Source organism: Carassius auratus, chromosome 2, assembly GCF_003368295.1.
Source record: "Carassius auratus strain Wakin chromosome 2, ASM336829v1, whole genome shotgun sequence".
Classification (NCBI taxonomy): Eukaryota; Metazoa; Chordata; class Actinopteri; order Cypriniformes; family Cyprinidae; genus Carassius; species Carassius auratus.
Window position 1 is genome coordinate 2,397,715 of NC_039244.1, and position 17,327 is coordinate 2,415,041.

At 36.2% G+C, this 17,327-nt stretch overlaps 3 protein-coding genes across 5 annotated transcripts in view; all 3 read left to right on the forward strand.

Annotated features, from left to right (window-relative positions):
* The window catches only part of LOC113111977 (rho GTPase-activating protein 30-like), a 15,650-nt gene extending 8,403 nt beyond the window's left edge, over nucleotides 1–7,247 (forward strand). For all 3 annotated transcript variants that reach the window (XM_026277284.1, XM_026277294.1, XM_026277304.1), the window contains 4 exons: nucleotides 1–557; nucleotides 2,017–2,156; nucleotides 2,987–3,612; nucleotides 4,678–7,247. The exon at nucleotides 1–557 is cut by the window's left edge and continues 127 nt beyond it. In XM_026277284.1, coding sequence (XP_026133069.1) covers nucleotides 1–557; nucleotides 2,017–2,156; nucleotides 2,987–3,612; nucleotides 4,678–6,304 — 2,950 coding nt within the window. In that variant the 3' untranslated portion in view covers nucleotides 6,305–7,247. The remainder of the gene's footprint in view (nucleotides 558–2,016; nucleotides 2,157–2,986; nucleotides 3,613–4,677) is intronic.
* Nucleotides 7,248–7,613: 366 nt separating this feature from the next.
* LOC113112162 (zinc finger protein with KRAB and SCAN domains 7-like) lies at nucleotides 7,614–10,791 on the forward strand. Its single transcript, XM_026277615.1, has 5 exons — nucleotides 7,614–8,069; nucleotides 8,728–8,828; nucleotides 8,912–8,981; nucleotides 9,078–9,158; nucleotides 10,043–10,791. Exons 1-5 carry the CDS (start codon nucleotides 7,835–7,837, stop codon nucleotides 10,525–10,527), a joined length of 972 nt encoding a protein of 323 aa, XP_026133400.1. The 5' UTR covers nucleotides 7,614–7,834; the 3' UTR covers nucleotides 10,528–10,791.
* A 776-nt stretch (nucleotides 10,792–11,567) lies between these two features.
* Nucleotides 11,568–13,954, forward strand: LOC113112202 (zinc finger protein 184-like). Its single transcript, XM_026277639.1, has 2 exons — nucleotides 11,568–11,914; nucleotides 12,783–13,954. The coding sequence occupies exons 1-2, from the start codon at nucleotides 11,683–11,685 to the stop codon at nucleotides 13,427–13,429; spliced, it is 879 nt and encodes a 292-aa protein (XP_026133424.1). The 5' UTR covers nucleotides 11,568–11,682; the 3' UTR covers nucleotides 13,430–13,954.
* Nucleotides 13,955–17,327: the final 3,373 nt, after the last annotated feature.

Consider the following 17,327-nt stretch of genomic DNA (forward strand, 5'->3'; position numbering starts at 1 on the left):
CAGCATGGTGAGTGGAAGAACCTCAGGAACCTTTAACCGTCTGGAGTCTGGGGGCGGAGCCGAGGGCGTGTTGCAGAGCATGAACAGATCACCCGGAATGACCAGCAAAGCAGAACGGCGCGCTGGGATACACATATCAGGGCCATTTTCTGTGACCGTCCCGCTTCATATAACGTCTGGACTGGCTCTGGGTGTCCTGCACGGCGGCTGGAACGAGAGGGAACAAACTCAGCAAGGAGACGAAGCTGAAGACGAGGACCTTAAGAGCACAGAAACAGAGACGACGGAGTCCACAGATGGGAATCAACAGAACAAAAATGATGATGTTCAAGAGAGGGAAAGAGAAACTAATAGTTATGTGAAAAGCCAGGAGGACTGTGGGAAGGATATGGCAGAGATTACAAAAAAGGAGAGTGCCATGCCAGAAAACGGAGATTCATCGAATGCCAAAGAAGCAGAAAAAGAACATCTGAGTCAGAATCAAGAGTCTGTTAAGGAAATTGCACAAGATACACAACCACAAAATAAAGATGAAAACACAGAAGAGGATTACATGGGTAAGAGAGAAATATTGAGATTATTATTCACTCACATGTAAATCTGTGCATCACAAACTTACAAGTTCAGCATGAGTTGATTTAGCAAATTTGTTTTAGACATTTTTGCAATGTTTTCAAGGAAATTAAGGCAAGACATTGCAGGTTAATAGGGTAAAAAAAAAAATTTTCATAGGTTTTCTGAAATTTTATGATTAAATATGCAAATGGGGCATTGTCTAATTAAATATGCACACATTTGCATAGATTTCCTTAAGAGAAATCTGAACAATAGTTCAAAATCTTTGTTTGATATTGGATTTCTCTTTCTATCGCTCCATGATTCAGAATATACTGTCAACAGTCAGAAAACAAACACATTTTCACCATGTTTTATGTGTAAAATGTTTTATAAATCAGTGTGAATGGGAACAAATAGGAACAAACTACTCTATAAAATCCTTCAGAATATAGAGAGGAATGACGTTTTTCAGGAAACAAAATGGTGTAAATATCAGTGTGAATGTTATATGAACAAACCCCTCAGTAAAAACCTTCAGACTATTGAGAGGAGTAAAATTGTAAGTTTTGGTGTATGCAAGTGTTTCTGAAGTGGAGAAGAAACTCACCACCTTTAAAATTTCACATTTTTACCATGTTTTCAGGAAACAAAATGGTGTAAATATCAGTGTGAATGTTATATGAACAAACCCCTTCACTAAAAACCATCAAACTATAGATATTAATAAAACTCTAAGTTTTGGTGTTTGTAAATGCTGCTGAAGTGGAGAAAAAACTTTTAAAGATACGGGTTCTAATTAAAATCTACACATGCAAACAGATAAAGCGTGGAAAAATACTCCTATAAGTATATTTTGGATTTGTTTTCCCCAAAAGTCTTAAAAAGCACTTGAAAAATGACCAGTGCATGAATTTTATTTTATTTCTTTTTTTATTTCTATTTTATTTACACTTCTTTTGAGTGTAGTGTCTATATTAATGCACTTTATCTATTTGCAACTGTAGATTTACAATTCATTCCTATTAAAGTAATGAGGGGTTTGTTCACATATCATTTACATTGATTTATATTTTAAACATTTTATTTCGAAAAACATTTAGGATTGTTGACAGTATTTTCTGATTTTTGTAGTGATAAAAAGACAAATCCAAAATCAAATTGTATTGTACTGGCAAAACCAAACAAGAATTTTGAAGTAATGTTCAGATTTCTGTTATGCATAGTAGTAAAATACAAAAACATGTTCGCAATTTTTATTGTAATCAATCAATGAGTTAAAAGTCAAATAGCTCAAAATACAAAACCTGAACAGTGCATGAAAAAACTATGTTTTTGCCTTTAGCATCTTGCTGTAAATCTTAAAATAACATGTAGGAAATTTTGATTGCTCAAAACATGAGCTGTTTGAAGAAAGTGTGTGTTTGAAAATGAATGCAAAAGTGAATGTTTTTCTCGCAGAGATGAGAGGAAACCTCCATCAGGAACCCATCAGTCCAAACTACTATGAGGACATGGAGTTTCCAGAACCAGATCTGCCACTGGATTTCCAGGAAGCTTTCGGGTTCCTGGATTCGATGGACAGTTGTGCTGGAAACACGGTGTGTTTATGCATGTATTAATAAAGAAATGTATGAGTGAGAAATAACAGTCTCAAGTCAACTCTTCTCACAAGAGATTTGACTAATGCTTACTGCTGAATCCAAAAATACATAGTACACACAAATATTAGTTAAATTAAATTAAAAGTATTAAAAATATGAATTTAAATCAAATTAAAACTTAATAAAACATATTTACATTACATTTACTTTAAAAGTATTATAATTACATTATTTTTAATTGTAACATTTTTATTAATGATTTACTTAGTTTTATACAATAGTGAATATAATAATGATATATATATATATATATATATATAATATTAATTAAAATATTAGGTTATAACATTATTATAACCTAATACAAAATAAGTTTCATTCAGTATTAAATAATACAGTAGTGTGTATACACATATATATTTGTTATTATTATTATTATTATTATTATTACTGAGTAACTTAAGTTATTAAAAGTAGTTAACGATCTACATAGTATTTTTCATTACCTAATAAAATCTAAAATATTTTATAAAATATTATAAAGTAATGAATTAACATTACATTTCCTTTGGCTCTTCCATGATCTTAGATGAGCATTTTTACCATTGCAGTGCATTGTGGGATTGTGTGATGCTGTATTATATGATTCTATGGGATGTTTATTCAGTTTCAGTGATTAATTATCTGTAATTTGTAAAAATGAGTCCAAATAATGTGTCGTATAAAGTAGTTTAATACTATTGCCTTGATTGTATATGGTGACTATACACTTATTATGCCTTAAGATGTCTGTAATTGATGTCTGTGTCGCTTTCTCTATTCTCCAGGTTGAGTTCTCAGTCGAGGCGCCTTGTTTTGAGAACGAATATGAGTATGAGGAGGATGAAAAAAAGGACAGTCTGTCGCAAATCTGCACTAATGAGCGTCAAACACCTGGAGCCAAAAGCAGCAGCCCATCCTTCACACACCGGGATCTTCCTGGAAAATCACACAGCCTGCCGTATAAGTCCCGCCCCTTCCTGCCACCACTGTCATTATCTTCAGACGACGAGTATAGCCCCGCTGATGATGATGAGTCTGATAAAGGTTCTGAATATGAGGAGATGTTTTGTCAGAGTCTACCAGCCAGTCGGGGTTTTCAGGGACTGTCTTGGTCGAGTCCACAAACCACCGCTGACATATCTACAAGCAATGATGTAGATCTACACACTAGTAACCAATCAAACGCACTTCCTTCAGAGATCAATGATGATGTGCAATCCATCGGCCAATCAGAAGAGGCGATTCCTGCTGATTCTGCAGTGACAGACAGCAGTGAACCTGCTTTTGACCCATCGCTTTGTGAAGAACATCTGAGTTCAGCTGTATTAAAGACACATGAAGTGTGTATGGATGAAAAGAAGAACGACGAGAGAGAGTCAACGGATGTGGAGAATGATAAACACACACTGATGTAAGTAGCTTAATTCTTCAGTTCATTTCATCATTTATTCTCCTACATGACTTTAATTCCTGTGTAATGACGATTAAAGGAGAATAAAACTCTTCTTATAGAGGTTGTCAAGGTCTAATAATGACACAAAACACCATAAAATGTATGTGCTATATTACACTTTTCTTTAAGTCATATGATGCTTTGTGTCCGAAACAAACAGAAAAAGTATTTAATTTACATTTTTACTTAAAATATTATTTTTAAATTAAGTTAAATTAAATATTTCTGACATTTACACCGTCTACTTTGGAATAACTACTAGTTTTGAATAAATGTAATGATTAAATGTAGCATAAGAATTACATGGCACACATATATTAAATTAATAGTAGTAATAATAAATTAAAATAATTTAATCTTTTTTTTTCCACTTAAAACTGAAATTGAATTTAAAACATTTTTTTTTACTTTTTTTTTATTTAGTTTAAGTAACTTAGTTTGAGTATTGCATTATATATATATATATATATATATATATATATATATATATATATATATATATATATATATATATATATATATATTATAATTAGTAACTTAATTTTTTATGCAGTCTAATTAAAACATTTCATTAACATTTTTATGAAACTTTATATTAAATAATTAAATAAAATTAATTTAATCGGTTAATTAAATATGATAATATTAATAAGTACGTACATATTTATTATAATGAATTAAGTATATGCACATATTTATCACATAAAAATAAATAGCACACACATATTGGGTAATTTATGATTAATTTAATTATTAAAAATTAATTATTTTCTAAATTTTGGAAACATTTAATTAACAGACTGAAAATCTTCCCAGTATTCATAAGGGCTTTTACCATGCATTTATGGTTGTTTATGGAGCTCGACAGCCCCTGGTCACTGTATGCTTTCTTTTTATGGAAAACATAAACCTAAACACTCTCATAATCTCCTCTACTTGTGTTTCAAGGCAGAAATAATATTGGGTTTGAACAACACAAACAGTGTAGCATTTGTGTAATATCTGACTTTTGTATGTGTACAGAGGAGAAGATGATCCAGAGAGTGAACCCAGTGAAGAAGACACTTATTTTGGACCGGACTCGATTCCTTCTTCACCAGAACCCGACCAAACTGAGACCGACAGCATCAGTGTTCCTGAGCCCATCCCAGCACTGTCTCCAGCCGAAGATGCTCAGCAGGTGCTGGATGCTGCGGGTTACCATGGTAACAGTGAGGTACCAATCACCGATGAGCTCACGGATGCAGACTGCGTTTCGCCGGCTCCTCAAGACCAACCAGAGGAACAATCACAGATTATCAATGAAACAAAGACTGAAGAGGATGAGAAGAGAGAGGAAACAGAAGTTCTAGTGGAGTTGGAAAAATGCAGGGAAAATCAAGAAGAAGAGTGTGAGAACAACAACAAGACAGATACAGATGAAGGAAAGTGTGAAGATGTTGCAGAAGATGCAAAACCTGGATCTCCAGAGGAATGTAGTGATGGGAACAAAGAACAAAAACAAGTGAACCCAACTGAAAGAAAAGAGGATTTCATGGAAAATAGTGGAGATTGTGAGGAAAATGGAAACGATGGACCTGAGGAAGGAGAACAAGAGAAAAACGATGCTGAAAGACAAGACGATTCAAAGGAAAACAGTGGAGATTGTGAGGAAAATGGAAACAATGGATCTAAAGAAGGAGAACAAGACAAAAACGATGATGAAAGACAAGAAGATTCAAAGGAGAATAGTGGAGATTGCGAGGAAAATGCAGAAGATGGATCTAAAGAAGGAGCCAAAAGACAAGATTTAGAGAAAAACAGTGAAGAAGGAGATGAAGAACCGAAAAGACAAGAAGTTTTGATGGAGATTAACAGAGAATCGGAGAAGGTAGATGAGGAACATACAAAAGACCGAAACGAAGCTGAAAGACGAGAAGATTTAGAGAAAACAAATGGAGAATTTGAGGAGAATGCAAAAGAGGGAGAAATACACAGAAACGAAGCTGAAACACAGAAAGATTTAGAGGAAAGCAGTGAAGGATACTCTGAGGAGGACGTGAACCCAAAAACAGAAAGTCTTTCTCCTGAAGGTGGAGACGAGCCGGAAGAGTCCACACCCATGCAGCGACCAAATGAGATTGAACTCCAACAAACAGAAAACAAAGAGACTGAAGAGGAGACGTCCGATCAGATCTCAGCAGCGCCTGCCAAACGCTCTCCGCGTAAACCTGCCAATCCCACCAAAGCGGTTCCCGTAGTCCCTCCCAAACCTCAGACGTCCAAACTCACGGCGTTCTCGCTCAGAAAACAGCTCCAGCACAGACAACACGACGATAAAGAGGCGCATGGCGAGACCACCGACCAAGAACACGGAACCGAAACTAAAACGCCGCAGAGAGAAAGCGCAGAGAACTGTAAGACACACCCGAGGTTGGACTCCGAGGGTCCCGGAGAGAGACGGGAAGCATGGGACGGAGGAGCGGATCAAAGGAGAGACGCAGACAAAGAGGCCAAGAGGAACAGCGGCATCAGTATGTGCTTCGATCAAGCTGTGGCTCGAGCCACGGAGAAGAGGAGCCGAGAGAGAGGGAGCACAGAGAGACTGTCCGGAGCGCACTGGGACAGAGAGAGCCGGAAAGACGGGAAAACTGACTCACTTGATATCTAAAGAGAAGAGCAGACCTGTAAAACATAATGTGCAAAGAAAGTGTTCACATTTTCTTTCAACATACTCATTTTCACACATCTGGTTGGGTTTGTACAGCATCTCAGAGCATTTATTATCACATCAATATTCAAGGGTCAAAGACGTTAAGAAATTTGCAAAAGTCATTCTACTGTACGTCTCTCGAAAGCACGTTAAATGTAAGTGTTTCAAAGTTTTTGGAGAGTAAAATGTCAGAATTTGGTTGGAACAATGTTACAATGTCATTCAGAGTGTAACACGATATGTCTGTAAAAATGTAAACAACGTGATCGTTCTGATGTGTACATAATAAAATATATATAAGAATAAGGGAGCATATTAAATTTGAAAAAGGACTAAACCTAGGATAAAAAAACGAATTAGTATTTGGGGTGAAAGTAATTAGTCATAAATTGATTTTTGCTGTAAATATGCCTGATGAGGTTGTTACACTGAATGACATTTTAGTGGGTGTCTTCTGTAAATCAGGGAAAAATGTATGATATTTATTTTTTTGCTTAGAAAAAGTAAAACAAAATTGCAATTAAATTAAACAGAAAATGTTTTAATATTTTTTGGGGGGAGAAAAACAACAATTTAAAGCAGGATTACACTTGCTTTTAATGCTTCAACCCTTTTTCGTCTTTGACCCTCATGCAAAATAAAATAGTTGGTTACTAACCAGCTGCTTTATAAATATTCATTAACCAGTTGATCATTTTCAGCCAAAATTTTTAGACTTTTTTTAATGTTTTGATCATTGTGTCGGATTATATATCCTAATGCACTCAAATGAATATAAAAACTCAGGAACAAATCCATAAGAGACAGAACACAGCCACTTAATTAAGACAATCTGTATATGATGTTTTATGTATTTTCATCTCTGTATACATTTTATTTCAATAAATTAGATTTTTCATGATCTTGTATGATGTGTTTTTAATCATTTCACTTAATTGGGACTTGTATATAACCTGGTGGCTAATGAACAGATGGATAGCTGGCAGAAGTTTGTCTCTAATCAGCTTTTATTATGAAAGCCAGAGGTTCTAGCAAGAATTTTTCTTTTCTGTATTGGATTCTCATTGGCCAGTGATGTTCATTATTATATAATTTCATATGAAATAATAAAGCAAAAAAAAAAAAAGCCTATTTTTGTTCACAGGAGAAAATAAAAGCAAAGAACGTTTACTCTTACTAAAGCATTTGGAAATGTTTTGGATTCAGAGTGAAGCGCATCCGTTTTGTGCGGCGCTTCTAATTTTGGATTTACGGTGCTTTAAACAGAAACAGCCCAAAATGCATTGGTCCTTCAAAGGGTGACGTACTTCACTAGGAAATGGTCAACTGTTTTGTGAGGTTTGTGTAAACACTATTGATGCGCGCTCGGCATTCACCAAAGGAAGGCACCAGATCGCACGCGAGCTTCTCTCTTCCCTTCGGAATCGCCAAACGCGCATCATCTGTACCGTACGCACACGCGCTTTATTCGACACTGAAGCGACGAGAATGTCCGCATCGGGCGATATCCACGCGCAGCTGGCGTCGATCCTCGAGCGCTTCGCTAAATGCGCGCTGCTGGAAATGAGCCGCGCGGTGGAGCAGGAGATGACGCGCCGCCAGATGGAGGTCGAGACCCTGCTGGTGAAGCTCCAGTTCACCGAGAGCGAGCTGCGATCTGCGCGACAGAACCAAGCGAACCTGCGCTCCGTGGGAATACAAGTCCACAGCAGCGGACAGAGAGGTGCGCGCGACTCCGGACACGCGAGCGTGCCTTTAAAATCGACATGATGCTGTTTAACCCGTGCCTTTCAATCTTCAATCATTAATTATTGCGCTGAAACGAATTTCTTTCTCTGCTGACGTATGTAAGGCCCCGCTGCGGCTCGGCCAATCGCTAGCGACCCGCGTTCTAACCACGCCCCCTCAACCTGGCATACTTGTTCAAAACGTTGTTGTAAAATGGGTTGCAAATTCAGATTCATGTTGACTTTAAAATGAAGTGCTTTGGCATAAAACTTAAACATTGGGATCAGATTGATGCAAACTGGTGTTAGTATTAGCAATAGGGATAATTTACACAATATGATAATTTTTTCATCATTTACCCTCGTGTTAAATAGTTCCAAAATCATATGGTTTTCCTTCTTTAATGCACAATTCAGAAAATATTTTGCATGCAATGAAAGTGAATTTGAATCACCATTTAAAGTTGCCTAGCTGGCGTGTGCACTATATTCAAAGTCTTCTGAAGTAATTTTATAGCTTAGTTATTAATTACTGGAAATATTTTACTCTTTCTAATATGCTGGTAGGAATGTTTTGAATATTACAGATACATGCATTGTTCCTGTGTTACTGTATTTCATGTTTTTTCCCCTACTATTTATATTTCTCATCAGAGGTAAACCTCAACCTTGTAAAGTTCAATGAAAATTATGACGGAGAAACACAGACAGTGACGAACACAGACGATCCTTCAGCACAGACATTCGCATTGAATGTAAGCATTGCTTCCATTCTTAGATTAGATTCTTATTCAGTATGTTATATAATATCTTGGTTTCTTGTCATTCCCCGATGCAGGAAGATGGGATCAAATCCATTCGGATCAAAGAGGAGCACATGGATGAAGGACAGTGGGACAGCGGACCGAGTAAAAGACATACACATTCCCAAAATAAAAATTATGATAGTGCTACCAAGTATTTATCTCAGTCGTTTGAATGATTCCACACTGTTTTTACTCTAGTATCTCCTGCTCTTTGCCCGTTGGGTCCGGAGGCGGAAGACCAGGACAGTTTCAGCGCGGGAACAGGACCAGCTAGAGAGAGTGAGAGATCACGTCATACCAGAACTAGTCCAAATAACTAGTGTTTAGAGTTAGGGGCTTTTTTAGCTGCGTCAGATACACTGCACAGTATGTACACGGCATGGTTTCAGTACAGCAGGGGATAAAACCAAACACAAAATTGCGCTTTTTATTTATTAAAGTCGACCTATTATTCCTCTTTTTACAAGATGTAAAATAAGTTCTGATGTCCCCAGAGTGTATATGTGAAGCTTCATCTCAAAATACCTAATATATTTTTTATATCTTGGTGAAATTGCCACTTTTAGGAATGAGCTGTTGTTTTAGTGTTTTTCCCTTTAAATGCAAATGAGCCGGTGCTCCCGCCTCCATTTTCAAAAGAGGGTGGAGCTTCAGTAGCTCATGCTCTATAGAAACAGGACAATTGTTTTTGGTTTTGTTTGGCTGCAGTACCAAATTCCCATTCATTTCAATTGCTGTCATTTTTGACGTGAACAACTTTGTTTTTCACATAACAAGTACCATAACATGTAGCCTACCAAGTTTTGTACTATTCCGGTGGCAAAAAAAAAAAAAAGTAAACTTTTTCCATAAAAAATGATCGAACAACATCAGAAGGCTAATAAATTCTATTATCATTCAAAGTTTAAGTTTTTAAAAACAAATCTATTTCAGCTGATTCTGTAAACTATTTTACTTGCCTTATTACTTGCACATTACTATAATATTAAAGGTTACAATTAAAGGGTTACTCCACCCCAATAGCCCAAACTATTAAATTCAACCGCTGTTTATTTTTTAAAAACAATTATTAACACCCATATAAAAAATGGTCATGCAAACACGCAAACATGTAAGGTGCAGCTGTGATGATAACCCTCTGCTCTCTGTACTTCACTCTGCAGCCGGGAGTAAAGTCAAGCCCAGTGGGTTGTGGAATTCACCTGTTTCTGAGGAATATCCCATCAACTCCGAAGGCCAGAGTTTGGACACGTCTCCTCTTGAATCAGGTGAGCGATACGAGAACCGTCGGCCGGATCTAAACACACAGCATCACATGGAGGAAGCGTACAGACCGGACGAGATCCCCCTGCGTGTGAATCCTTCAGCGGCGGAGAGGAGCTCTCGCTGTCCTCAGTGCGGAAAGACCTTCACCACACGCTTCTACCTGAAGATCCACCAGCGCATCCACACCGGAGAGAGACCCTACACCTGTCCACAGTGCGGCAAGGGCTTCTACTGTAACTCACACCTGATCTCACACCAGCGCTCGCACACCGGAGAGAAACCCTACAGCTGCGAGGAGTGCGGCAAGTCCTACTCACACTTAAACTCTCTCAAACTGCACCAGCGCAGCCACACCGAAGAAGAGGCGTATGCATACTGGTGATTCTTCATCGACACCGTTTGACAGTCAACATGTATTTTGTATGATAAATTATAAAACAAACAAGCATTGCTTTTAGTTTGATACACTGCCTTTTTTTGAGTTAGCATTTGTTACACTATTTGTTAAAAATTGATTGATGCATAAAATGCATATCATTTATATATAATACAGTGTTATGTTGCTTTGCAATATTTTATTAGTTTGTATGGATTATTTAATATGGGAGCATCATTTTGCAATTGACAATAAAAGCCTGTTACTTTCTGATGGATATAATTCCTGGGTGATTCGGATGGGGATTTTCTGATGTTTACACTGGTGTGTGTTGCAGGAATGTGTGTGTGTGTGTGTGTGTGTTTGAATGTGGTTTGAGCTAAAGCTTCATGGAGATCATGTCACATGAGATCAGGTCTCTGGTGAAAAATAAAATATTAGAGAAAGGCTCAGACTAACCAGTAATTAATATATAATATTAAATTAAATAGAATTTTATAAAGAGATTCTCAAACAAAGGTTCTATGTTTAATAAAATAAATAAATAAATTGAATATAGAAAATTTATATAGAAAAAAATTAAATAATATAGAGATGCTCAGCCTCAGACTAACAACAGTAATAATGAATAACCCAATAATACATTTTTAATTAAATAAAATCTAATATAGATGCTTAAACAATAAAATAAAAAATATACACAGAGATGCTTAAAGTAACAACAGTACTATCTATGTGCATTACTAAATAATAAAGAAAAGAATCCAATAATAAATAATTTTAATAAAATGTAATAAAGAGATGCTCAAACAACCGTACTATGTTCAATAAGAAATAATCAGTTAATAATTAAAATAATTTAATATAGAAATACTAAAACAGTAATGTCCAATAATAAATAAATAATCTATTAATAAATAAATATATAAGTTAAAATAATAGAATAAAACCTAATATAGAGATTCTCAAACTTAAAACCGTGTTATACCTTGTTATAAATTAATATTGTGATGAAAAGGATCATTTCTGTTTTTGAACTTCCGCTGCGACCATAGACTGGCTGCGACTCGTGACTTTTATTTTGACGGATGTTTCCCGGATGTTGTTCGTTGTGTTTCTGACTGTAGTCACAGATTAGCAGAGTGTTTTAATAACAGCGAGATGAGCTCGTTACAGGCGCAGATCTCCGCGATCATGGACGTGCTGGCGAAGGCGGCGGTGGCGGAGATCAGTCAGCTGCTGGAGGAAGACGCTGCTGCTCTTCATCAGGAGATCCGGAGGAGGAACGAGGAGATCCGGGGACTGAAGAACCGACTGCTGCTCACCGAGACTCAGCTCAAGCGAGCCACGGACAGATGCTCCATCGGTGTACAAGTGCAGCTCACGGACACGAGTAAGAACTGCGGGTTAATCTTCTCATCATTGATATGATTTTATAAGATTGTATGATTTTTAATATATAATTACATTAAAAATTAATAATACTTTTGTATCTATCTATCTGTCTGTCTGTCTGTCTGTCTGTCTATCTATCGAGTCTATATATATATATATATATATATATATATATATATATATATATATACACACACACACACACACACACACACACACACACACACACACACACACACACACACGTATAAAGTGTGTATTTTATTAATATAAAATAAAATGTTATACTCCTACATGTTCACAAATTTATATTTAATCCCTGTAAATATGTTGCATATATTTATAGATTTTGTTACATGTGTATAAACGTATTTATTTTTATTAAAGTTGATTGTACAATTTTTAATATATAATTTACATAGAAATAAATAGAAATACTTTTGCTACTGTCAGTCTATATCTATTGATCTTAAAAAATCTAAATTAATAGGTAAAAATTGATAGCCTGAATGCACTGTAAGTCGCTTTGGATAAAAGCGTCTGCTAAATGCATAAATTTAATTTTAAATTTTTTTTTTACATTTAATTTATTTAATTTTGATCTATCACGTCTACACACACACACACACACACACGTTTTTTATTTTTTAGGTAGATAAATTAAAAGTCACCAGTGTTCCAAAAACAACAGAGTGTTAATAAAGAAGATAATCAAAAGTAATACAGTTCATTTCCCTATTGATTTGAAGCATCTCGGCTCGTCTTAAAATGCACTTCAGCTGATGCTGACAAATATTGATTTCAGAGCGGGAGCTATTAGATTTATTTCTGCAGTGAGTAAATCCTCTTCTCCTCTTCCTCTTCAGGAGTATCGGCTCATTCGGTCGATCTCAGTCAGGAGAAGGTGTTTCCCTCGGAGGAGAAACCTCATTATTCCCACACGCTGGAGCTGAAGCGAGAAGATCCCGTCACGTGCTCCGCAGAGCCGGAGGAAGAGGAGCTCAGCGGCCTGGAGTTTGAGATGAAGATCGAGCAGGTGGAGGAGAGCCAACACCACCGTGACGATGGAAACGTTCATCCGTGGAGTTCAAAAGCGCTTGACGATCCGGAGATCCGTCTGATCGAGTCGGAGCAGCATTCCCAGACTTTTCCAGACCCGTACGTGATGACGGAGGATCCCACGGTCGCTCAGTCGTCCTCCGGTCTGTTCTCGCTCTCTCACGAGAACGAGAGCTTCGGCGCTTCGGGAGACGTCGAGTACGGACTGAATCCTCATTCGAGCTCGTGTCTGGCTAAAACACTCTCGCAGCATCCGTACCAGGAAAGCCATCCGCATCCCAAACCGTTCCGCTGCGAGGAGTGTGGCAAAGGCTTCACACAGCGGACGCGTCTGATCACACACAGACGAATTCACACGGGCGAGAAACCCTTCCGCTGTCAGCTGTGCGGGAAAACCTTCTCCAGACAGGACAACTGTCTCCGACACATGCGTCTGCACAGCGGACAGAGATGAAGAGCGCCGCTCTGAACACTTTTCTCATGTCTCAAAGTGAGATGTCTTCATGTTGTAACTGACCTGTACATGTATTTTGCATTTCTGCATCACGGCCTGTTTAATACATTCCTTAATAAAGCAAGAAACAGTGAATTTCTAATAGCTGAGGGGCGTTGTGATAGCCATATTATAAAATTCACTGTAAACCACGGCTTCACGGGGCTTATTGATTTTATAAAACGGTTATTCCATATACATAGTAAGGTTTCACAAAATAAAACAGAGCAAATAAAGTGTAATGATATTAATAACAACAGTATTCTTCCACCAAACAATGTAACTCCTCAGAATCAGTTGTGATTGTTACAAAGTGGTTGCCGAGCAACACACAGATGTAAACAAAGGTGAATGTTACTTTGTAGAGTCATTCACAACAGCTTTGAAGTTTGGGATCAGTGAGATTTGTAATGTGTTTTAAAGAAGCCTCTTCTGCTCAGTAAGGCTGCATTTATTTGATCAGAAATACAGTCAAAATTGTGAAATATTATTACAATTTAAAATAGCTGTTTTCTATTTGAATATATGTTAAACTGTAATTTATTTCTGTGATGCTCCGCTGTATTTTCAGCATCATTCATCCAGTCTTCAGTGTCACATGATCTTCAGAAATCAGAATAATATGCTGATTTATTACAGTTTTTCTGCTTAGTATTTTTTTTTTTTTTTTTTGGTAACTGTGATACCTTTTTTAGGATTATTTGATGTCTAGATTTAATAAGAACAGCATTTATTTAAAGTATAAATATTTTCTTACAATATAATCTTTATTAGCACTTTTCTTTTCAATTTAACACATCCTTTGATGAATAAAAGTGTTATTTTATTTTATTTTAAATCATTTTATTTTTAAAACTTTTAAATCGATATTGTATATTGTTACAAAAGATTTATATTTTGAATAAATGCTGATATTTTAACATTTTATTTATTAAAGAATACTGAAGAAAAGTATCACAGGGTTCAAAAAAATATTAAGCATCAAAACGGTAAAAAAAAAAAAGAATTTAAGGATGATTTCTGTGACACTGAAGACTGGAGTAATGATGCTGAAAATTCAGCTTTGATCACAGAAATAAATTACAGTTTAACATATATTCAAATAGAAAACAGCTATTTTAAATTGTAATAATATTTCACAATTTTTAATGTATTTCTGGTCAAAGAAATGCAGGCTTTATGAGCAGAAAAGACTTCTTTAAAACACATTACAAATCCCAGACTTCTGAACAGCAGTGTATTTATACACATACACAACAGTTCTTTCTGGTCCTCGAATCTGATTGGCTAAGAGGTCTTTCCAAATAAAAAAAATAAAAATGTATGTAAAATATTAATAAAAACTTTAGGAGTGTTTCTGGGGGAAAGAATAGAGTGGAAACAATTTAAGCTTAAAGTTAATTAAAATTTAAATTAAACATGTAATTTTGAGTTTTTCTTCTTGTAAAACGCACTTCCCATTCTAGCATTTATGGCTGTTTTTTAAGGAAATATTTAATTGCTTACATGCATGTGAAATGGGCCTGATGCTGAAATCTGTTGTGTGTAATTGTTTAAATTTAATATTTAAAAAATTTTTTTGTCACTGTAGTATTTTCAAACTTGAAATTGTTGACCAAATGTGTTCACGCAATCCTTGTTCCATGTTTCCCTCTGAATTAACCCTGGGTCTTCAGTTTTTGATTTGTAAATGTTTATATTTTTGAGGCCAATAGCATGATGTGATGATCTTGTTTTAATACCTGTCCATTTGACTCTTCTGAAGCGTCTCTTCTTTGCTCTAGTGAACACAGTTGCACCATTTTAGTGGTTTCCAACAGACAGACGCACATCGCAGTTTCTGTGACTTTACACAGCTCATGAATATTTAATGAGGTAAGTTCTGTCCAGTTCGTGATTGGTTGTCTGTTTGACTCTGTTTAAAGCGGTTTCAGATTGCAGTTCTGAAACAGGGTTTAAAAAGTCACCAAGTTTGACTAATGTTGTTATCCCAGGGTTCATAAACAATATGAATAATACGTTTTAAGTCTTCTTTTTATTGATGAGTTTGACTTCTTGTATATCATTTATAGTGCTGTTTAAATTAATGTTCTTTCAGTAATTCCATGTTCTCATGTTTATTTAGTTTCCTCATTAAACACTCATATATTCAGATTGAATGGACCTCATTTATTGTTTGTCCTGACCTCTCTGTCTTAATGAGTCTTAAACAAACACCATGAACAGATGTGTGTGTGTGTGTGTGTGTGTGTGTGCGCGCGCGCGTCTGTGACTAGATGAACACATATATCAAGCTTTTTCACCACTGGCAATGGTCTTTAATGGTTAGCTGTATTATTGGAACAGTTCACCCAAAAATGAAATGTGCTGAAAATGTATCCTCAGACCATCTGAGATTGGTCTGTATTTGAAGAAATGTAGCACTGCATCAGTGTCTCATCAATGGATGCTCTGCAGTGAATGGGTGCCGTCAGAATGAGAGTCTGATAAAAACATCACAATAATCCACAGCACTCCAGTCCATCAGTGAACATCTGGAGAAGACAAAACCTGAAACACATCCAGCATTAAGATGATTTTAACTCAAACACATAGAGTCTATAATCCATAATAACACTTCCTCCAGTGAAAAAGTGTTCTGGTCTGAATCAGGAGAGAAATCTGCACAGATCAAGCAGCGATTAAACAGATCTAAACTAATCTGTGAGAGACAACAGGAGATGCACTTTTTCATCTGCTAATTTTAAAAGCATAGAAAAGCTTAAATATTGAAAAAAAAAAATATCAAAAATCTAAACATGAGCTTTATTTTACCTTCATTATTAACACTTGAATGTGGGTAAGTTTTATGAAGAAGATAGAGAAAAGTGAGTTTTGTAAAAGATCGCATTCAGGATCGATGATCAAATCACAAAAACTTGAACCACTTCCTGGCTAGATGTTTCATTTGGTAATGTTAGGGGCAGGTTGGATTTATAATGCTATAAATCGCGTTTGTTCATGCTTAGTCATCAGCACGTTTTGATCCACGCGCGCATTCAGTGTTTTTTCTGAAGGTGCGTAATAGCGCCTCGCGCCGCAACAGTGAAAACACGCAAACCCGGAAAATTCCGTCAGTGGCGCGGAAAGAGTTAAAAAACCAAACGCATGCATCTTTAATAAAGCAGTACCGTTAAAATGTAGATGTGATCTTTAATTACACGCACAAACGCAGCAAAATACAGTCTTGAGAGAACACGGAAGGACGTTAATCTGATCAACACTATCAGTATTTTTCCACCCTCTGTCTGGGAAACTTGAGTTTCTAGAACATTCTGATGCCCTGCTGAGTCTGACTGCCCTTCACTAACTCTGTACTTTTCCACAGTTTCAAAAGAATTGTTTAAAAACCTCCGAGTGGGCAGACTTGCAGCATTTTCTTATCTGTTTTGAAATGTGTTTGTGCAAACCTCATCCTTCACACGATCCCTGAATCACCGGATATCATGTGTTGAAGACATTACAAATAATGCAGTGGATTTCTGCACTGCTGATAGGGTTACAAGTGCTGCTGAGAAATGAATCAATGTTTTCACCAGCTTTGCTGGGATTATTCTAGCCTACCTCTCATTATTAATATCTAGGCTACTAGTAGGCTTTTCTCCTTTCCTATACAAAAAAAGATAGTAAAAGACATTAAAACGAGCAATGCATTGAAATAATTGACAAATGCTGCTGAGATCTGAATGGTTTCTCCAACTTTAGAGAGAGTAGCTATTCTTATATCTCATTATTAATATCTACGATGCCAAATAAGATTGCATATAAAATATATTAATATATATGACAATATATATGACAATTTATATATATTGCATGT